We start from the raw sequence: 23,556 nt of genomic DNA on the forward strand, positions 1-23,556 counted from the left end.
CATAATATGATATACCATAGAATCATTATAAATCATGCTTTTATGACAAACTGAACAATGCAAACAAAATCTTAACACTGAATGTTAAAAACAACAAAAGAGGAACATAGTCTTACAAATAAATGCACAAACTTATTTTTATAAAATAAGCAGCAATTAATTAGTACCTAATATATGCTCTCTCTGCTCTTAGTATTTCACATTTTTTAATTTACTCTTACAGAAGATTTTTAAGATCTTCTGAATGACTATATATCCCAGTCCGGTTTTTCATTAAAAAAAAAAATAGCTCTGAAAATCCAACTAATCCAGTGTCCCAGATGGCAGCATATATACTAAGTCCCAACAACACTAGAACTATAAATGCTACCAATATTCAAACTAGTTAGTTTTTATATACAGGTAAAAGTGGAAAATCACATAATTTTACTATTTTTTATTTTCCCCAATTTTTTTGAGTACTTTCCTATCCTTTGATAATCAGGAATTCTCTACAGTGAATCAGTCACTAACTTCAATAATTCAGAATAATATTTAATATGGTCTTGAACTGATGTCTTTTTTGCCTTGATAACTGTCTAATTTCCCTTAAAGTAGTTCAGCCCCACAGACTTAAACCTGAAACAGAAAAAAAGATTTCTTCATTGTGATAAATGTAAGTAGACTACTTTGACTCAAGTCTGGGGGTAGCTCCGACTGGGCTGCATTTCCTGCTGATGTGCGAGAGGGCCAAGTGTGCGTTGGGTAGAGTTGGGCTAGGCTGCAACATCCATTGGTTTGTGTATGAGGTGGGGCTGGGGACAGAACTGACCCAGTAACTGCAACCAACATTTTGTGTGTAGGCTGATGTTGGTGATAGACTGAACCAGGCCCTGCACTGGCTGTCACACACAGGAGTCAGGCTGGGGTCACTTTGGAAAGGTTTCTTTGGCGATGCCCTCAACTGAATCGCTGGACTCAGAACTCCAACCACAGTGAAAAATCACAGGATCTGTGGTCTGACTGTGGAATGCATGTGTCAGAACTGGGTCTCCACAGTTGCTGAGGCCTGTGCAGTGGATGGCATGCCCAGATGCTCATGGGGGACATGACAACCAGTTCATTGAGGCTTGCAGAGCATGTCTATTTCACTGAGGGCAGAACAAACTGGAAATATCTGTCAACCCAGCTTTAACAGTGAGTAACTGGGTAAGTGGAGACTCTAAGGTGGACTATGGTCAGCCAATGGACCTTGGAAGAATTTCCTCAATCTTGGAGGAATGAAATCAATAGCATCTCAGAAGTATCAAAACTTCTTAAGCAGTACCCTTGGAACATGCTCCATATCGGGGACCCTAGCTAGGCTGACATCAGGTGGCCATCCCCAATTCCTGGGTACTGATGCAGTTAGGCTGCTGGACATGGCCCTCTTCTCTTCTCCCCCACTTTCCCAGGATACAGAAAGAAAAAGGAAATTGGAGTCAGTTGTCTCATTCACCTTCCTCCCATTCCTCGACCCTCCCCACCCAAATCGGTGGTTCACATGGGCATGCATCCCTTTTAACTATGTAAACATCAAAAAGAAAATGAAACAAAAAAATCATAAAACAAAAAACACAGTCTCAAAAGACTGTATGTTGCATTTTTCCATTTATAAGACAGTTTCAAAAAGACAAGACTAAAGTGATGGTTAGAAGATGTTAGGGATGGTGAAGAGGACAGCAAGAGGAAACCACAATGGAATTCTTCCTTGAGTGTGGATGGGGTAGCATAGTCTGCATACATGTTAAAATGGACAAAACTGCTTATTACACACACAAAAAGCTAATTTTACCTTATGACAAGAAGACATAACAAAAAAACTGATGGGATCATATTGGATCATATCTTATCTGCCTAAAATAATCTCTTTAGTTCTGTGCCTGGAAAGAAACTACTAAAAGGTCAGGTGTTACTGTTTTTTAAAATGGTCCACAAACAAGTTAGTACCCAGTAACCCTGACAATGTTATATACTTGTTACATATGGCAATCAACTGAGTACCAAGCAGTTTGAGCAACTTGCTTACTTTTGAAGTTCCTAGTCTTGACTTCTACTTTCACACTCAAAGCCAAATACTTATCTCACTCCCCACAAGAACCGACAGCATCCCGGCACTAGTTCATTCTGTGACAATTAACAAGATGAGAAGGACAATACCACCATTCTGGACCATTTCTCTTTCTGTATTCTTTGCCATGATCCTCACTTCCAGGTCCTCATGCCCCAATTTCACAAACATAGTGACATAATATCCAAGAAACTCACTGAACTGGCTAGCTGCCAGGAGTTCTCTATTTCCCAAAGATTTTCACTAACACCATTTCATCTTCACCATTTTATTTCTTTCTCAACGTGAGTAAAACCCCACTGTATAATCTAATGTGCATGGAAGCTAATGTTGGACTTTGGTTGCTGTTAGGAGTCCAAAGAAGAAAAGAGACTCAAGGTGGAGCAATAGAAAATGGAAGAGGCAATAGTGGGGAGACAGGGAAAAAGAAAGCTCTCTCTCCGACCAGTCTGGAGTGGACAACACATAACATTTCTGTCATGCAGCCATCCCAACTGTGTCAGAAAAAAATGAGATAACAAAAAGATGGCACAGTCTTAAAGATTTTGGAATTTTAAAAAATGATTGATGTGTTTGAAGGGTAGAGCTACAGAGGCAGAGAGAAAGGAGGAAGGAGACAGAAATGTCTCCCTAAATGGCCAATGGTCAGGGCTGGTCGGGAAGCCCAGAGTTCAATCCAGGCCTCCTACACTGTCAGCAGTGGTCCAAGTACTTCCCAAGCACATCAGCAGGGACCTCGACAGAAGGCTGAGCAGTGAGCACTTCGCTGTGATATGGGATGTCAGCACTACAAATGGTGGCTTAACCTGCCAATGCCAGCTGCTCTGCAGTTATCAGTACATGAACTACACAAAGAAGTTTTTTTTCTATTTCATACTGAGTGGTGATGCTTAGTTCTAAAAATGTTTTTTCTAAATTTTTAATAGAAAGGCAGAGAAGTAGTGACAGAGATCACCTATCTGCTGGCTCACCCCTCAAAAGGCTACAATGGCTATAGCTGAGCTGACCCAAAGCAGGGCTCAAGGACTTGAGTCATCCTCTGCTGCTTTCCCAGGTCATAAGCTGGGAGCTGGATCAGAAGCGGAAAAGCCAGGACACAAACTGGCACCCATATTGGATGTTGGTGATGCAGATGGTGCCACCTCATCAGCCCCTAACGCTCTCTTATAATGGTCACAAAGCAACACAAGAAGTAATAGCTTGCACTAGATGCTGTTCCCAGGCTGCTTTCAGCTTTACCTTTTCTAAAGGCTGAGTTACAGAGATGAGAGGGAGGAGCCTGTGAAAGGAATGCATCAGGGATAACTATCACTATTGCAAATGTTACACCTTTTTGGATTTTAAAATCGTAAGAATTAATAAATTTGTCTAATACAGAATACCTAAATTCTCCTGTCATGTTAAGACATACATACATAGGGCCCGGCGTGGTGGCGCAAGTGGTTAAGGTCCTCGCCTTGCACGCCTGGGATCCCATTTGGGAGCCGGTTCTATCCCGGCAGCCCCGCTTCCCTTCCAGCTCGCTGCCTGTGGCCCGGGAAAGCAGTCAAGGACGGCCCAAAGCTTTGGGAACCTGCACCCGCGTGGGAGACCCGGAGGAGGCTCCTGGCTTCGGATCGGCATAGTATCGGCCCGTTGCGCTCACTTGGGGAGTGAATCATTGGACGGAAGATCTTCCTCTCTGTCTCTCCTCTCTGTATATCCGCCTTTCCAATAATAAAAATAATAAAAATAAATCTTAAAAAAAAAGAAATACATACATAAACACAGCAGTATTTATAAATGTACATTGTTGATAATGTCTATTGTCTTTCAAGGTGGAGAAGACACAGCCTAACACTGGATTAGAAAATTGCTTTCCAATGTAATTTATAAGGCATCAAGTATTTACTGACACGTTTATCTGTTAAAGCAAAGAAAAAAGAAAGAAGGGGGTGAGGGAAAGGAAAAAAACCAAGCAATTTACTCAAGTCCAACACACCCTTTAGATAAGTGAAACAAAGGTTGAAGCACAGGTCATTTAGCAATAGTAGCATAATCAGGGGAAACGATCTATTAGGGTGCACTGGAAAGATGTTCACTAAATATAACATTATTATTTCAAAACTAGAACGTAGCCAGACTTAATGATTTCACTTCTGCAATCATTTTGCATTCTAAAATACCAGAAAACATCACAAATGATTATACTTAAACCCTTATCATTTACTGAATCATAAGGAATTGAACAGCAAGAGTTAATTTTTCCTATATAAGTTTCTGGAATAAAATGTATACTTCTAAATATAAATCACTATATGTAAATAACAGTGAGTCACCAGATTAACCATAAAAGATAGAAAATCTAATTGTGAAAAGGTAAAATCTGCTTATTTTCCTCTTAGAGTGGGCATTGTGGCAGACCACCATTTGGGAAGTTGATCCCACATGGCAGTATCTGGCTGGAATCCTGGCTATTCCACAATTCCAAACCACTTTCCTGATGATGCATCTGGATGGTAGTGGATGATGGCCCAACTAGTTGATTCTTGTCAGCTACATGAGACACTTGGATGAAGATCCTGGCTTCTGGCTTTGGTCTGGCCTAGTTCTGTCTGTTGTGGACATTTCGGGACTCTCTTTGTCTTTCAAATAAATAACTAGATCAGTTTTCAAAAGAAAGATGTGTGAATTCTTAATGGTTCTGCTGTTAAGCTTCCTTCTCAGGCCAGGCATCAGGGTATACTAAATTAGGCCACAACTTGGGACACCTGCATCCCATACAGAGTGCCAGCTGGTATTCCTGCTACTTTGCTTTTGACACAGCTTCCTGATGATGCATCCTGGGAGACAGTGGAACTTGGCAAATGCCTGGGTCTCCGTCTGCCATGTGGGAGACCCAGATGGAGATCCAGGCTTCTGGCTTTGGCCTGGCCCAGCCCTGGCTATTGCAAGCATTTGGAAACTGAACCAGCAGAGGGATTTCTCTTTGATGCTCTACCTTCCATAAATATGCAAACACTAAAAACCAGAGCAGACAAACAAAAATCCACCAAAACTCCGATAAAATTTCCCATTTGGAAAAATCAAGAAGGATTCCTGTTTTCCTAGTATTTGATCCCTTCCACCCATATTAAATCTTTGGTAGATTCAGCCAATTAAGGTTTCTAATTAAATGTGTCATCATTCAAAAGTTTTATTTTTCTATAAATTCCACATATTTCTATATATATTAAAGAACAAAGTCTGTACAAAAACAAAGAACACCCACAGAAGGTCTGGTGAACACTGACTCCCCTAAGATCAATCTACATTGTAACTTAAATGTCTGTTTCACTGTTTCAAAATGTATAGTTAAGACTGTAGTTTAATACATACTGAATCAGGAAAGACAGAGGATAATTACTGGAAAAGTGTCTGAGTAGAGAAAAGAAGTCTAAAGGTTGGTGAAGGATAAAACTCTCTCAATAGGCAAGTAGGATGGCAAAGGTTTGTTTAGCAATTCACCAAATTCCATGAGAGAAAAGTGAGCCAAAACCTCTATTATGACTAAAGGGAGGTGAAAATTTATGTTTAGAATGATTAAGAAGAAACTAGCAGCCTGGAAAAAAAAATCCAAGTACTTCCCAATCTTAGGGGCTTTTGAATTAGGCTAGGCCTGGCCTGCGCAGTACTGCCATGGTACTTCCTGTCCTGTCTCTGCCATTTCATTTCCTGCAATTCCTGTTCTCAGGAGCCACCTCCTCCATTATTTTAAACCACAGTTAAACAACTTTTTTTAAAAAAGATCTTTCTATTTTTATTGGAAAGGAAGGTTTACAGAGGAGAGACAGATCTTCTGTCTACTGACTCATTCCCCAAGCAGCTGCAACGGCCTAAGCTGAGACGATCTGAAGCCAGAACTTTCTCCAAGTCTCCCATGCGGGTGCAGGGTCCCAAGGCTTTGGGCCATCCTGGACTGCTTTCCCAGGCCACAAGCAGGGAGCCGGATGGGAAGTAGAGCAGCCAGGACACTAATTGGTGCCTATATGGGATCCTGACTCATGCAAGACAAGGATTTAGACACTAAGCTATCACACTAGGCCCACCTTTATCTATTTATTTATTTATTTTAAAGTAATAGCCTATGTGCCTATTCTTGTTTTCTAGATGGCAATATCAGGATCAGTATTTCCTGGACTACCAGACAAAGACTCCAGTACAAAGCAGCAATTTTAGTTTTTTAGAAGTTTTATATGAAACAGTAACACATGTACAGAATAATAGAGGGAATGAGGGAAAGAAGGAGCGGGGAGGGAAAAGGATAGAAAATTTTGGTCTACTGGTTTAGCCTCCAGATAGTCACAAAACTGAGGACTAGGCCAGGCATAGCCAGGACTCAGGACTCCATCTAGATCTCCATGTGAGTGGCAGGTGCCCAAGTACTGGTGCCATCTTTCACTGCTTTCCCGGACATATTAGCAGGGAGCTGAACCAAAGGTGGAAGAACTGGCACCTATATGGGGAAACTAGCACTATAGGTAGCACCATAATACTGATCTTCTAATTTTAATTTTTTACAGTGTAACTAATGTGGGACAGAAAGGCACGAAGTTAGTTTATGCAAGTTGGCATTCTTGCATCATTGCAGTGAAAAGATGTCTCTTTGACGTCAATTTGATAAGCCTACTTTCTCAGGATGCACCTGTGGCACCCAGGACCAGGGTTCAGGCTCAGGCTCAGGCTGAGACTCCATACTGTTTGCATATCCAAAGGTGCAAGGCAGGACAGAATTCTCCCTGCCTCAGATGCACCTTCCAGCTTGCACTTTCTGTGATGGGCCTCACTCAGAGGTACTGTTGTGGCTTGCACTCCTTCCACTGCTGGAAGGCATGTGGACATTCTGGTCTCGTATGCTCTTCCAGCACGGAGCTCACACAGACCTTAACCCACTCTCAGATATACCCATATACTGCTTTCAGTTTTTTCCAATTTATGGGCGATCCTCTGACTCATTTATGTTGCGTTTTTCTGTGTGGGTGGCACACACTCATGTATGAATGTACATTTGTTCATTTACTGCCAAATAAACTCTGTTCCTAACTGCATGTGATATCAATCTCCATTTAGTATTTCTACCTCTGCAGGAGGCAAGAACTTGGATTAAAAATTAACATATTCATTGCCAACACCACTATCAGCCTCTCCTTCCTCAGATGAAGATGGAAACTTTCCCTTCTAGCTCACGTCCCTTTGCTCTTACCCTTTCCTAAGCTACTATAAACTAAGCCATCATCAGGCTGGTTAAAGAAGTAAAATCCTGTGGCAAGGCTTTCTTGCCTGAGACTGAAAAATAGTCAGAAAACACCTGCAGGATCCTTTCTCACCTCCAAATTCTGCTTATCTGGTTATAAAAATGCTGGCACTTCCCACTCTTCTTTTAACTGACATCTGAACTTACTCCTCAGTCAATTCTGAAATGTACTGGCTCCATTTTCTAACCAGTCCATTTCCTGAAATACTCTTAAAACTAATACGTTTTAAGCATTTGAGACTGTCATTTTTGGAAAATCTTTCGGTAATCTGCAGTCTTTATGGCTCCCAATGGGCAGTTTCCCTAAACTTACAGGAAGAAAATGATGCAAATAAATTAAAAAGGGAATTCTTTTATACTGAAATAAATCCAGCATATAGCCAAGAAAAAGATCTTTTGTTAAATGGTGTCTGCATACTACTCCACTACCAATGGAGCAATACTGCTCCTCAAAAAATACCATAAATCTGATAGATTAAAAGATAACTTCCTATTGAGAAATAGAACCTAAATGCCTCTCTCTGGGCTGGCCATACTGATTTGACTGACCAAAAGAATACAGAAGTAAGGGCCCACTGCGGTAGCCTAGTGACCAAATACTCAATCCCATATGGGCAAAGGTTCGTATCCCTGCTGCTTCACTTCCTTTCCAGCTCCCTGCTTGTGGCCTGGGAAAGCAGTTGAGGGTGGCCTAAAGCCTTGGGACCCTGTAGCCATATGGGAGACCCTGAGGAAGCTCCTGGCTCCTGGCTTTGGATAGGCTTAGCTCCAGCCATTGCGGCCAGTTGGGGAGTGAACCAGTGAATGGAAGCTCTTTCTCTTTGCCTCTCCTCTCTGTAAATCTACCTTTCCAATGAAAATAAATAAATCTTTTTTTAAAAAAGTGTTTTTTCCCATTTAATCCTCAGGACAATACAATAAATAGGTATTGTCACAGAAACAACTGTAGAGTTTCATACTTCCAGCAGGTGGTCCCGAGACATGGAAGCAGAAAAAGCAGTTTAAGCTACTTGGACAAAGTTCCTATTAGTTCAAGATCTACAGGAGATAGGTTTGGTTACACTGGATCAAAAACAGACTTGTGCCTGGATCATGCTTGTATTACTGCTCACTGTAATATAACAGCATGCTAAAATGACACAGCTACTCGCTCTCATGAAAGGGAACAGATCACATATAGTTATTTAACTTACTAATTCCAATCACATTTGTAATTTGGTTTTGGTAGACATTTTTAGTAACAGCTTTATTAAATGTAATTCACAATACCATATGATTCAATCCATTTATGTGTCAACTTTTCTTTTTCCGGTATTGAAGAGTTGTGCAGCTGTCACAATCTCTGAATTCTACCAAAGAAACCTATTTCACCACGAGTAGTCATTCCCTATTTCTACACAACTTTCCAAGCCTCAGCAACCACCAGTCCACCCTGTCTCTGAGGGTTCGCCTATTCCAGACATTTCCTTTAAAAATGGAACCATACAGGGTGTGTCCTCTCACGTATAATTTCCTCCACTTAGCATGCTTTCAGGTTCATCCATGCTTCTCCATGTATCTACATCCCTTTCTTATTAATTCAAATAATATTCTATTATACAAATAAGCCACATTTTATTTACCCATTTGTCAGCTGATACATGTGTGGGCTGTTTCAAAGTTTGGCTACTGTGAATACTGTTACTATGAACGGCTGTGCCAAAGTTTTTACATGGGCACATAGTTTCAATCCTCTTGGATAAAACTAACACGAAAGTGCTAAATCACACGGCAGTTCTTCATTTAGTCTTTTGAGGAACTGTCAGATTTTTCCCCAAAACTACTGCTTCAATTTACATTTCTACCAGTAATAATTATACACAAAGGTTCCAATTTCTCCATCTCTCTCCTAATGCATGCTATTATCTGTCATTTAAATCACCATTCTAATGTGTGTGAAGTGGTATTTCATAGAAATGTGAGGAAAACTATACTGGCATTATGTGCTTTTTGTCTTAAAAAACTATTAAGATACTCAGTGCACTCAAACATTGAGTTGGCTTTGAGTTCCCAGAGCTCTTTTGTACAGTCCAGATAGAAATAAATACCTTATCAGATCCATAATTTCTAAGTATATAATCTTCTAGTCTGCAAGTTGCCTTTTTTACTTACCTGATTGTGTTTTGTGAAGCATAATTTAGATGAAGTCCAATTAATATTTTAAGCACCAGGGGGCAGATAGTCTGTCAGAACTACTCAGTTGCATTGTCGTAGGAAAGAAGCCGCAGATAGTACATTAAAAGTCAGAGTGTCGCACTGTAGTCAAACATTATTTACAAAAATAGGGTGGCCATGCTCGTTCCTGCCTTATGATCTTGATAAATAATCTGAAAGTTGTAACATTAAGCCCTCTATGTGCTGCCTGTATCTCTCAAGACCTTACTGTTGAAACAGAAAACCATCTAGACTTCTCCCTCAGCCAAAGCATCACAGCCAACTTCAATGTGGTTAGAGATATCCTCCCTACATGAGTCCTACTAGAGGACACAAAGGAGTTATAGGCTATTTCCTGCCAAATGATTTTTTTTTAAATATTTTTATTGTAAAGTCAGATATACAGAAAGGAGGAAAGAGAGAAGATCTTCTGTCCACTGATCTACTTCCCAAGTGGCCACAAAGGCTGGAGCTGAGCCGATCTGAAACCAGGAGTCAGGAGCTTCTTCCAGGTCTCCCAAGCGTGAGCTGGGCCATGATCAACTGCTTTCCCAGGCCACAAGCAGGGAGCTGGATGGGAAGCAGGGTATGAACCAGTGCCCATATGGGATCCCAGCACATGCAAGGTGAGGACTTCAGGCACTAGGCTATCATGCTGGGTCCCTGCCAAATTACTGTGAGAGACCAGTTTAATTATTCTCATTATCTTCAAGTAAGGACACTAAGACTTTGAAAGACTCTGAAACAGGCTCTGCTCCACAGCTAATATTTACATCTCTGTATTATTCAGACTCCAATATATTATTAAACTGATGAAGACAAAAATATGGCAAATCAAAATATACAATTAGCTATACCTGCTAGAATAAACAGAAGTATCATTCTGTAAATACTCTTTTTAACGAAGAAGATTGCAATTCAGTATATAATTCAGTACAGAATTTACAGTTTTAAATACTCTTTTGGACATTTTTTTGTGCTTAACAATTATCTATGAAATAAAAAATCCCTTTCTTTTCTGGATTTTGAGGAATCCCTGCTCCTACCTGACTCTGGTTAATGGCTGCATGGTTGCCATGGAACGGAGACTGTCTTTCTTTATCTCGATGATGTCGACTGCTGTGTTTACTTCTCTGCAACTGCTGACGTAATTTTGCAATCTGAAAAAAGAAAAAACGAATGTAACATTTTCACACTACATAAAAACACACTTCTTAATTAGAACCAGTACAATTTCAGCCTAATTCCTTTGATTTTAAGAATCAAATCACAAAATCTGATTCAAAATTTACACACATACACACATATACCTACCTCTTTTTTTTTTTTAGATTTATTTATTTTTATTGGAAAGTCAGATCTACAGAGAGGAGGAGAGACAGAGAGAAAGATCTGTCCGCAGACTTTAGCTGCTAGGCTACAGTGCCAGGTTCCATCTACGTTTTAAGAAGAAACAAAATTATGGGACTTGGTAGCCTAGTGGCTAATACCCTCACATTGCATGTACCGGGATTCCATATGGGTGATGATTCATATTCCAGCTGCTCCACTTCCCTTCCAACTCCCTGCTTGTGGCCTGGGAAGGCAGTGGAGTGTGGCCCAAAGCCTTGGGATCCTGCACCCATGTGGGAGACCAGAGGAAGTTCCTGGCTCAGCTTAGCTCTGATCGTTGCGGCTGCTTAGGGGGGTGTACCAGTAGACGGAAGAGCTTTGTCTTTCTGTAATCTGACTTTCCACTAAAAATAATAAATAAACCTTAAAAATTATGTCTCAACATTATAACATTATTGTCATTCTTGCAGCTTCCCAAGCACTAAACATATTGGAAATTTTCAGCATTAAAATAGACTACATTGGGCCCGGCGCAGTGGCGCAAGTGGTTAAAGGTCCTCGCCTTGCACGCCCGGGATCCCATATGGGCACCGGTTCTTATCCCGGCAGCCCCGCTTCCCTTCCAGCTCCCTGCCTGTGGCCTGGGAAAGCAGTCGAGGACGGCCCAAAGCTTTGGGATCCTGCACCCGCGTGGGAGACCCGGAGGAGGCTCCTGGCTTCAGATCGGCATAGTATCGACCCTATCGGCCCGTTGCGCTCACTTGGGGAGTGAATCATCGGACGGAAGATCTTCCTCTCTGTCTCTCCTCTCTGTATATCCGCCTTTCCAATACAAAAATAATAAAAATAAATCTTTAAAATAGACTACATTACATCTTTCAGAGTTTGAAAATAGTAATTAGTCTCTCATTGCCCTTACTGTAAATTTTTTAGATTCCTTTGTCAAATATCCAATCTTTAGCAGCTCAAAATACTGAGTATTTATATATCAAGTCAAGCAATGAAATACATTCACAAATTCTTGACATACTAAACATAATTTAAAAGAATATCCCGTTATCATTCCTTTAAGGAAGAGTATGCATAAAATACAAATGGTTTAAATGAGGGGCAAGGAAAATTGTAATCAGAGTATAGAGCCAAAATCAACTTGGTTAAGCTAAATTACTGAATTTCAGAAACATTACTAAATACAGGAAAATAATAAGCATAAATATGTTGCATCACAACAATATTTTTAAGTCTAGTGTTTTATGTTGACAAAATATAAACTCTTCCAACAAAAATAGGACAAAGACACATTAAGTAATGCATGTTTTCCTACTCAAATCTTCATTACACCAAAAAAAAAAAAAAAAGGAGTGCTTTTCTGTTATTTTGCTGCCATCAACTTGAATGAATCAGCTAATTAAAGGATCAAATTCTGCACCCTTGGGCGTGTGTCTCTAACCTCCTTCAGCTGGTCTGTGCTGCCCCAGGATGCTGAGCGCTTGTGTGATCCTTTCTTCTTCTCGGCGTATTCTTCAGCCCATGCACTCTCTGTCTATAAAGGAAAAAAGAAGGGAGGAGACTTTTAATAAAATTCATTTAACAGTATTTACAGTATATTCTGCTATCATAGAGACATTCTCCCTTTTGGCTGGAATCTCCAACTTCCAGTAGTTCTCCAAGATGATGAACACCAAGGTAAAGAGGAGAGGTGCCTGCCACTTGTTGTCCAGGCCTTTCAGGAAACATGGAGTTGTTCCTTTGACCACATGCATGTGTGTTTACAAGAAAGGTGACATTGCAGATATCAAGGACATGGCTACTGTTCAAAAAGGAATGCCCCATTAAGTGTTAACCGTGGAAAACCTGGAAGAGTCCACAGTGTTACCCAGCATGCTGTTGGCATTGTTGTAAACAAACAAGGGCAAGATTCATGCCAAGAAAATAACTGTGCATACTGAGCATACTGAACACTCCAAGGGCTGAGACAGCTTCCTGAAAAGCATGAAGGAAAATGATTTGAAAAAGAGGGAAGCCAAAGAGAAAGGTCCCTGGGTTGAATCCCAGTCTGTCCCCCTAGAGCAGCCCACTGTGTCAGAACCCATGGAAAGGAGTCTGAGCTGTCAAAGCCGACTCCCTAGGAATTCATGACAAAGTAAGTGTGAAGGAAAAATAAAAGTCCTCTGGACCCAAAAAACAAAAACAAAATAACATTCTCATTGCAGAAAAATTAATCAAAATATTTAAAACACAAATTATAATTTTCCTAGTGTTAGTGAATTACAATGACCATTTCAGCATGTTTCTGTCATTTCTATTAATAATAAAATCAGCAATTATTATTAATACATAATCACATTCTACCATTTCTTGAACAAAGTTAAGTACTTGCATAGACATGCATGCCTACATGCAATAGCGGACATTCTTACATTCTTACTGAACACTGGACATTGTACTTTCATATATTTTCTCTGATTTAGTACATAAAATGTTGCACATCATCTGTAGATAAGGAAACCACAATGCAACACAAGCTGCCTCTTAAGTCTCTAAGTTACGAAGCAGCAAAAGCCAAGGAATAAACCTAACACTACAGAGTTCATCATTTTAACTTCTAAACTAAGTAGTCTTGTTTAAAGAATACAGAACATAGCCTTAAAAAATGCTAAGTTTTTAGCAGTTACACCATATCCAATATTTTAAAAGTTTATCAAGAGCGGGCATTGTGGCACAGCAAGTTTAGCTGCTGCCTGTGCTGTATTCCATACCAGAGCACCAGCTGAGTCCCAGCCACTCTGCCTCAGATCCAACCCCTAACATGCGGGGAAAGCAGCAGAAGATGGCCTAAGCACTTGGGGTTCCTGCCACCCACATGGAAGACTAATGGAATTATGAGCTCCTTGCCCGGTTCTGGTTATTTCAGCCATTTGGGAAGTGAACATCCTTCTCTCCCCCGATTCCTCTGTCACTCTGCCTTTCAAATAAACAAATACATCTTCAAAAAAAAAATGCTTACAATTAAAATAGTGTATCATAAAGAACATGTAACTGAATACTTGACCATGAAAATATGCTCATCCCTTAGCTATCAGAAGAGAAATGCAATTTAGCAATTTAGCAATTTAGTTTAGCAATTTACTAAATTTAGCAATTTAGTAACATAAACCCTCCTATATTATTGTTAAGAGTGTAAACTAGTAAGCTTTAATGGAGGAGGATGCCGTGCCTGCTGTTCAACTTGTAAAGGCACAGGCTATTTGATACGGGAGCCCCTCTTTTGGCAATTTGTCCTGTATTGCAAAAAATATAATATTTAGATATCAAATGACAATACTCCTTTCAGCTCTTTTCCTACAAATAAGAGATTGAGACAATGTAAATAAATTGGATTTGTCTAGGTTTGAATATATACATTATGGCATATCTTTACAACAGAATCATTTGCAGCTATAAACAATGATTAACAAAATTTACAATGTACAGATAGAAATCATATCCACAATATGTTGCCAAGTAAAAAAACTTGAAGATATAGGTAGTAACTGCCTACTTACAGGGCCACTAGAAAAAAAATGCGAATCACCCCTGGGAGGATATACGTGGTAGCAAATGGAATTGCTGCTAAAAGTTGTCTCCTGTACCTCTTTTTCCAGATCTAGAAAGCAGCCAAGCTGGAAGGCAGCTCAGAAGTTAGTTCTGATTTTATTTTTTAAGGATTTATTTATTTTTATTGGAAAACCAGATACACAGAGAGGAGAAACAGAAAGATCTTCCATCCAATGATTCACTCCCCAAGTGGCCACGACGGTAGCATCTGAGCCAATCCAAAGCCAGGAGCCTCTTCCAGGTCTCCCACGCGGGTGCAGGGTCCCAGGCCTTTGGGCCATCCTCAACTGCTTTCCCAGACCACAAGCAGCAAGCTGGAAGGTGAGTGGAGCAGCTGGGATATGAACGGGTACCTACATGGGACCATGGCATGTGCAACGAAAGGATTTTAGCCACTAGGCTCTTCCGCCAGGCCTGCTTCTGTACCTCTTAATATCTTACACTACCTGAATACAGAGCACATTCAAAACAATACAAAGCACTGAACTATCTTTGACATAGTATAATTTTCATTCTTAACCTACCTATCACCAATTACTAAACGGTCTTGTGAAGTGAAAAAGAGGTTTTCCAGAATCAAGAAACTGAGAGCACAATAGATCGGTGCTCTAAGTCTGGATATCTATAGCTAAGACAACTCCATTCTTTAAGATTTGTTTATTTTACTTGAAAAGTTGGGCTTATATAGAGAGGATGGAGATTTTCCACCCTCTAGTTCACTTCCCAAATGGCCTCAACAGCCAGAGCAGGTCTAGTCCTGAGCCGGGAGTCAGAAGCTTCTGGGTCTCCCACAGGGTATTGGGGGGGTCCAAGACCTGGGTTGTGCTCTGCTGCCTTTCCAGGCCATTAGCAGGGAGCTCAATCAGAACCAGAGCAACTGAGACTAGAATCAGCATCTATATAGAATGCCGGCACTGCTTGTTACACCATCATACCAGCTTCCAGGAGATTCCATTCTAATAAAGATCCTTAAATTCCAAATCAGAGGCAGGATAATTCAATCAACGTCCCATCCCTCTATATCTTGTTAAATCCTAAACTCTAATTTCAGTTTAAGGCTACCATCTGATGTTGTATTAAGTCCCAGAGGTGACCCTTCTTGGTACTTACCATTTCCCATACCAAGGTCCATAGCTCTGTATATAACCTTAAAACATCTGTCACAAAAGCCAATATAAACAGGATCAGAGTGCATAAAGTATAAAACTAAAATCAAAATCAAACTAATGACTAAAATAATCATGTATTTATTTGAAAGAGCTATGTAGAGGGAGATCTTTCATCAGCTGGTTCACTTCCCAGACCATGTGGCCAACCCAAAACAAGGATCCAGGAGTCTCCTCCAGTCTCCCCAGTGGGTGTCAGGGGCCTAACACTTGGGCTATCCTCTGCTGCTTTTCCCAGATCAAGGACAGAGAGATGGATGGGAAGTGGAGCACTCACATGGATGTCAGCATCACAGGCAGTGGCTTTATTCACTGTGTCATGATGCTGCTCCACAAAGTAATGATCATTCTTTTTTTTAAAGGTTCACATATATATGTATTTTATTTGAAAGGCAAATTTGCAGGGAAAGGAGAGATACAGAGATGTTCTATCCAATGGATCACTCCTCTCCCCAGATAGCTGCAACAATTGGAACTTGGCTGACCTGATACCAGGAACCCTCCATGTGGGGGCAGGGTCCCAAGGCTTTGGGCCATCCTCCACTGCCCTCCCAGGTCATACTCAGAGAGCTGGCTTGGAAATAGAGCAGTCAGGACATGAACCATCATCTATAGGGGGATGATGGCACTGCAGGTAGGGCATTAGCCTGTTACACCACCACCACACTGGTCCCAAAGTAATGACCTTAATGTAAAAAAAATTTAAATCTTAATGAACACGTTCTTGGAAATATGCAGCACAGTAAGCATGGTTCAGATCACATATGTTGGTGTTAAACACGTTTAAGTCACAGTTAAATCATGTAACATTTTTGTCATCTTAGAAAAGGTATTTATCTTATGTGAACTTTAGCTTCTTCATTGACAAAAAAGGAAAAACATTATCTACCTACTAATATTGTAAGATGAATCAAAAGACTTAGCATATATGAGATAATTTTAACCTATAACAGATTTCACAAACTTAGAAGACATATAAGCAATGATACAAAAATCAGATATAATTCTGTACAATAAAGATATCTGAAAAGGAAATAAGAAAAAGTCCCATTTAGAAAGTAACCAAAAGGAAATACTTATGAATAAAAAAGGAGTATAGAATATGTAGAATAAAAACTGCAAATTACTGATGAAATAAATTTAGGAAAACAAACATAGAAAGGAAACAGGTTCATTAATTGAAAAACTTATTGCTAAAGTATTCATATTATCCAAGTCATCCATATGACCTACAAGTTTAATGCAATCTCTATTTAAAAAATTGAATAGTATTTTTTATAAAATAGAAAAGCCAAGTCCAAAATTTTTATGTAGGACTACAAGAGATCAGGAACAGCCAAATCAATTCTAAGGAAGAACAAAGCTAGAGGCATCATACTCCTTGATTTAAAAATATATTACAAGTGGGCCCAGCGGCATGGCCTAGCAGCTGAAGCCCTCATCTTGAAAGCGCCAGGACCCCATATGGACGCTGGTTCTAATCCCGGCAGCTCCTCTTTCCATCCAGCTCCCTGCTTATGGCCTGGGAAAGCAGTAGAGGACAGCCCAAAGTCTTGGGACCCTGCACTCGTGTGGGAGACCTGGAAGAGGTTCCTGGATCCTGGCTTCGGATCAGCATAGCATCGGCCGTTGCGCTCACTTGGGGAGTGAATCATCAGACGGAAGATCTTCCTCTCTGTCTCTCCTCTCTGTATATCTGACTTTGTAATAAAAATAAATAAATCTTTAAAATATATATATATACATATATATGTATGTATGTATATATATATATAACAAGGGATGGCACCATGGTGTAACAGGTTAATTCTCTCTACCTGTGATGCTAGCAGGTGTCAGTTGGAGTCCTAGATACTCCACTTCTTATCTATATAATATATATAATACTAATACTTTAAATATATATGCTTTAAAATATATGTAGTATATATATTACATATAGTTTCTATATTTAAATATTGTATTACATATATATCCAGGAACAAAAGAAAGAGATCAGAAAATAAACTTACACCTTTTTTGGGGAACTGGTCTTTGACAGGGGTGCTAATCAAGAAAGAACAGTCTTTTTTTATTTTGATTTATTTATTTTTATTAGAAAGGCAGATTTACAGAAAGAAGGAGAGAGATAAAAATCATCCCATCTGCTGGTTCATTCCCCAAATGGCAGCAACAGCCAGAGCTGAGCCAATCCGAAGCCACAAGCTAATTCCAGGTCTCCTACGTGGGTGCAGAAACCTAGGTACTTGGGATACCTTATGTTGCTTTTCCAAGCTACAAGCAGAGAGCTGAATGGGAAATGGAGTACCTTGGACATGAACTGGTGCCCTTATGGGATCCTGGCACTTGCAAGGGGAGGATTAGCCAACTGAGCCATTGTGCCAGGTCCAGAAAGAACAGCCTTTTTTTAACAAACAGAAAAACTGGATATTCATGTGCAAAAGAAATAATCTGGATCTTTATACACAGAAATCAATTTGAAATGCATGAAACACTTAAACATAAGACCTGAGTCTGTACACCTCTAGAAATAAATACAAGGTTTAAGGGTCATGTCATTGGTCTTTCAAATGAGTTCATAGACATATGAAAAACAAATACACCAAAAGCAAAAACAGACAAGACTGACTGCATCAAATTCTAAACTTCTGTACAGCAATACATAATATGGGGGCTAGCATTGTTGCATAGACATGCAATGCTGGTATCCCAAATGGGTACCAGTGTGACTCACAGCTACTCCACTTCCCATCAGCTCCTTGTTAATGTACTTTGGAAAACAAAGGGAATGGCCCAAAGCAGTTAGGCCTCTGCCACCTAAGTGGGATATCATGATGAAGTTCCTGACTTCGGCCTTGCCCAACCCTGACCACCTTGGCCATTTGAGGAGTAAACCAGAAGATGAAAGATATCTCCCTCTCTCCTCTCTGTTGCTGCCTCTCTTTCGAATAATGTATCTTTAAAAATGAATACTATGTCAAAACTATGCTTGGATTTCAAGATTTTTTGTGTGTGGAATGAAACTTTAAAAAAATGTATTTATTAATTTGAAAAGCAGAATTATAGACAGAAAGGGAGAGACAAAGCTTGCCATTCACTTATTTGCTTCCCAAATGGTCATAACAGCTGGTGTTGAGCAAGCGGGAGCAGGGAGCCTGGAACTCCCATGAGGTGCAAGACCCAACACTTGAGCCACACATGCTGCTTTCCCAGGCACGTCACTGGGGAGCTGGATTGGAAGTGGAGCAGCTAGATGTGAACTGGAGCCTATATGCGATGAAAGCATCACAAAAGGCACCATCTCACCAGGCTCCCAAACTTGTTTTAATTTTCCTACAAACTTTTTTTAAAAATCTCTAACCTTTATTCTTTTAAGGGAATGAACTGAGTGGGGAAAAAAACCAAGCATGAAATAAATACAAATACAAACTATTATTGGCTAATCGGTTTATAACCACAACTAGTACAGAATGCCCTGCACAAAACACAATAAAGGCTCAAACACTGAAGCATTCCTTGGCAAGGCAGTCTCTGATATTTGGAATTTAGGCTGCAGTTCTTGTTTTTGCATGGATCACTGGGTTTGTGGCTGAGTCCATGCTTTTAACCAGATTTGAACAGAAGAATGGCCACCTGGCCCAGGGAGAAGTAGATGAAGTGTTTGGTTTCATGTGTCACATAACTACCGAAGTTTCTCCCCACAATGCAGTGCCAAGTGGGGTTGTACTTCTTGTCAAACTCCTTATTGATGGGGGCCTCAATATCCTTCTCTATGTTATATTTCTCCAGTGTTTGAGTAGCGCACTCCACTGAATCCTATTGCTTCTCTTCAGGCATATCCGCATTTTGATCACTGCCTTACAGTCGCACATGGTTACCATGGAATTGGGGCTGGCTGACTAAACCTGTCTCCTGGGGAAGGTGCTGACACTGCTCAGCTCAGGTGAGATGCTGCATCCTCCCAAAGCCATGGCGCACTTAGGTCCCTACAAACGTTTTAAACGTACTTTGTACATTAAGCAGTTTCCACAACTCAATAGCTAAAAAGCGAACACTATAATTTAAAATTCATTAAGGATGACTAGATTTTTCTCTGAAGACATACAAATAGTAAAAGAGTGTATGGAAAAAGTGTTCAACACCACTAATCAAGGAAATGCAAAAGAAAACAAAGCAAATGTCAGCAAGGACATAGAGAGACTGAACACTATCAGTGAAGACACAAAATGGTGTAGCCACTACACAGAATCAGGTTGCACAAGAAAATAAAACCTGTGATTTCTGAAATTACTGCAGAGCTATAATAATTAGAGAACACAGTATTGGTATAAGGACTGACATGCAGACAGATGGACTAGAACTCAGACTAGAAATACACATTCACATTTGTGGTCATCAACTGATGAATGGACACATAAAATAAGTCATATTCATGCAATAAAATGTCATTCAGCCCTATAAAGAAATGAACTGATGATGCAAGCTATTACACAAATCATCACACTGACTCAAAAAAGCCAGAGAGAAAATCACACACTGTATGATGCAAGCTGTGTCTAAAATAGGCAAACGCATGAAGACCGCTGTAGAACAGTGGCAGCCAGGGACTGAACAGTGGAACAGAGAGTAGAAAGAAACTGCTAGTATGTTTTGGTTTTAGAGAGATGGAACTCAGGACTCCAATCAGCACCCAGATATGACACAGGGTGCTGGCATTGTAGGCAGCAGTTCGCCACTGGCCACAGTGGCAGCCTCACAAGTTTGAAGATTTATAAGAGTTACCTTCAGTAATTCATACCATTAGTCTCCAATTTATTAACATTTTTCCATGTCTGATTTTAATTGTAGATCATATCACAAAGTTTCTGATTCACCTTTTCCACAAACTGGAAAAGTACAAGCTCATAAAAGAGAAATCAAAATCTATCTATGGTGGTAAAAAAAAAAAGTATCAGAAAAATAGAGGTTCCAAGAGAAAAAAAATCAAGAATTCAAACAATAAAACATAACTGGCTTATGCCTAGGAAACACACAAAATAAGCATGAAGGAAAAGCAGACACTAATCCCAACTCAAAACTGAAGATACTACGGTAAGACCTCTCTTAGGGAAATAAAGCCTAGGAGATTAAGGAAGTTGAAAAGAGAATTCTTTTGGGTAGAGAATCCCAAACTACCCAACCACATAAGCATACTATACTTTTTTTTTTTAGCATGCTATACTTTCTCTCCCTAACTTTGCATAGTAAGCAATTACAAAATGTATCCTCTAGAAATGAGTTTAAATTAATTAACACTTCTATGTAGGAAGGTGATGCTGTACACAAAAATTTTTACAAAAACATTTTTGGAAGGCAAAAATAATAAACAGATTTAAAAAGTGAAGGCTGAGGATTTGTGGGGAGCAGGCAGTGGCTGATGACAATACAGTTCTGTAAAAACTATAAAGCAGAAATGGACAATCACTCCACAACCTGTTCCACAGATCACCCCTGCTCTGCGGGGTTGCACTTGTACAAGGACTCTCAGGCCTTGGACACGAGAACAAGGAATGGCTGCCAAAGACACAAGGGAAAAAAAACAATGCTACATTTTTGCAACCTTTGCATCAAATTATAATGATAATCACACATAGAAAAATATTAACTATTCACTTATTCTTTTTAATTTTTTATTTTATAATATAATTCCAATTCTATAGGTTCTGGGATTTTATTCACTCATTCTTACAGCCAAAGTAAATGGGGAGGTATGAGACAGGACAGGGGATAAGATTAGTATCTCTAAAAACGTATTCCCATATTCCTAACTTTTTTTTATATTCCTAGCATTTTTGATGTTGCCCTTGTGCTTTCCGAATCCTCCTCCTCCTATTCCCATACATCCCCCCAGGAGCTGGCAAAGGGAGTGATACATAATTGTTTCAAAATGAAGATACCAGGGCTCAGAGTGGAGACAAGATGTAACTTGTCAAAGGCCTACAGCAACGTTTTAGAAGCAACATCTGTAAAACAGGACAAGGTTTCTGTATTTTTGTATGGCTGGACTGCCTGGACAGGTTCCAGGCCACACCCTAGGGCCAGAAACTGCTCATCAGTCTCAGTAATCCTTTTTCCTGAATGTTCTTAAGCACAATATTCCAGGAAATTAACAGCTATTGATTAAATTACACAGGAAACTGAACCCACCTCTCATTCTTTTTCTGACAATTATTTAAGGTAATTTTAAAAATAACACGCATTTTTAAAATACCATCATGTACCATACCCGGCTTCTTGTATATCTCCTTATTCAGTTGTCTAAAAACTCTTTAAAGAATAGGTACTATTAGCTCCTCATACTTTTAAATAGCAGAGTACACATATCTTCAAGTACCTGGAGTCTAAAGATCACAAACAAGCACACCATAAGCTCAACAGCATTAGGTAGGGAAACACAAATCAAATCACAACCATCTACTACTGCATATCTACCAAGATGATTACCAAAAAAAAAAAAAAAAAAAGGCGTCCATGTTATAGAACAGCAGGGTTGCCACCTGCTAGTGCACTTAGGAAAGCAGTGGACGATGTCCTGAATAGCTGGGCTCCTGCCATCCACATGGGAAACTTGGACAAAGTTTCTGACTGCTGGCTTTGGGCTGACCCAGACCTGGCCACTGCAGTCATTTGGGCAGTAGACCAGCAGATGGAAGATTTCATTCTGTCTCTCTGTATCACTCTTTCAAATGAGCAAGGTAAACATTTTTTAAAAATTAAAAAGGCAAAATGTGAAAGATTTATATTATCTGAAGAGAAACCAGGTAATTCATGAAAAACAGTGAGTACCTAGAACTGTGTCACTAATGAAAGGACATCTCGGCAAAGACGGTGCATTTCTTTACTAAGCTGTGTCATACCATTCTTTGGGCCCTCTGCTGGAAAAGCAGAATCAAGTCTCAAACAACGCCTCTGAATTGTTCCCTCTAGTAGTATAGCTGTAGGACAGTACTGTACCACGCCTCTGTGAATGTAAGATAACTTGTACTTGCTTTATGACATGTAGTAGTGACTGTGCTCTATCAGAACTCTTTAATGATGCTACTCTAGAGTGTATGCTTTCCAGATGATGACTGAGAAACTAATTTTAAAAAAATGGTGCCAGGTACCACAACCATAACAGAACTTTGTTGTTTTGGGGTGTTTTGTTTTTGTTAATGGAGTGTTATTTTGTTCAGACGACTGCAGAACCTGGAAAAGCTGTTGCTGACATTGATACATAACATACTGCTATTACTGATCTTTTTATATATATATATACATACATATAATTGAATTTTTGGAAACTAGCTGTGATGTCAACTTTGAGAAAAGTATCCAAGTTTACCATGTTGAGTTGGCATTGTACAGAAATTAACAGTCATATTGGTCTAGAAATGTTAAACTTAATTTTTTTTCCATTTGTACAGAGGTAACACAATGTATTAAATATGTAAGGTCTTATCTACATGGGTTTGATTACAGAACTAATAAAGTATTCTCTAAATAATGAAAAAAATAAAAAAGTAACAAGGGTCAGCATGAAACTTCAAGCTGCTGATGAGGATATAACTGTGACAGCTTCTTTAGTCTAAATGCTAAAGGACCCAGCAATCTTACTCCAAATGTGTCACAAGGAACAGAGCACAGTGATTCGTACGGATACCTGCAGCACTGTTCACAAAACAGCCAGGAGGGTAGAAGCAGTAAATCAATGGGCAAATAAAAGCAGGCATGTCCATACAGTGGAATATTATTCAGCCATTAAAAAATAAAGTTATGGCAGATGAACTTTGAAAACATTACGCTAAAGCACAGGAACACATAAATTACATGATTCCACTTACATCAAATACCTACGCCAGAAAAATTCATGAAAACAGGAAGTAGAA

General features: G+C 39.7%; 1 protein-coding gene and 1 pseudogene across 1 annotated transcript in view; both read right to left on the reverse strand.

Moving 5' to 3' along the window:
* LOC121168116 (protein FAM117B) overlaps positions 1 to 23,556 on the reverse strand; it is an 86,110-nt gene that overhangs the window by 14,996 nt on the left and 47,558 nt on the right. Inside the window, exons 3-4 of the mRNA XM_040997906.1 lie at positions 12,337 to 12,429; positions 10,601 to 10,714 (exon numbers count right to left, since the gene is read on the reverse strand). Of these exons, the coding sequence (XP_040853840.1) occupies positions 10,601 to 10,714; positions 12,337 to 12,429 (207 nt within the window). The remainder of the gene's footprint in view (positions 1 to 10,600; positions 10,715 to 12,336; positions 12,430 to 23,556) is intronic.
* On the reverse strand, positions 19,220 to 20,928 carry LOC121168117 (annotated as a pseudogene).

This window comes from Ochotona curzoniae, unplaced genomic scaffold, assembly GCF_017591425.1.
Source record: "Ochotona curzoniae isolate NIBS_2020 unplaced genomic scaffold, NIBS_Ocur_1.0 patch58, whole genome shotgun sequence".
NCBI lineage: Eukaryota > Metazoa > Chordata > Mammalia > Lagomorpha > Ochotonidae > Ochotona > Ochotona curzoniae.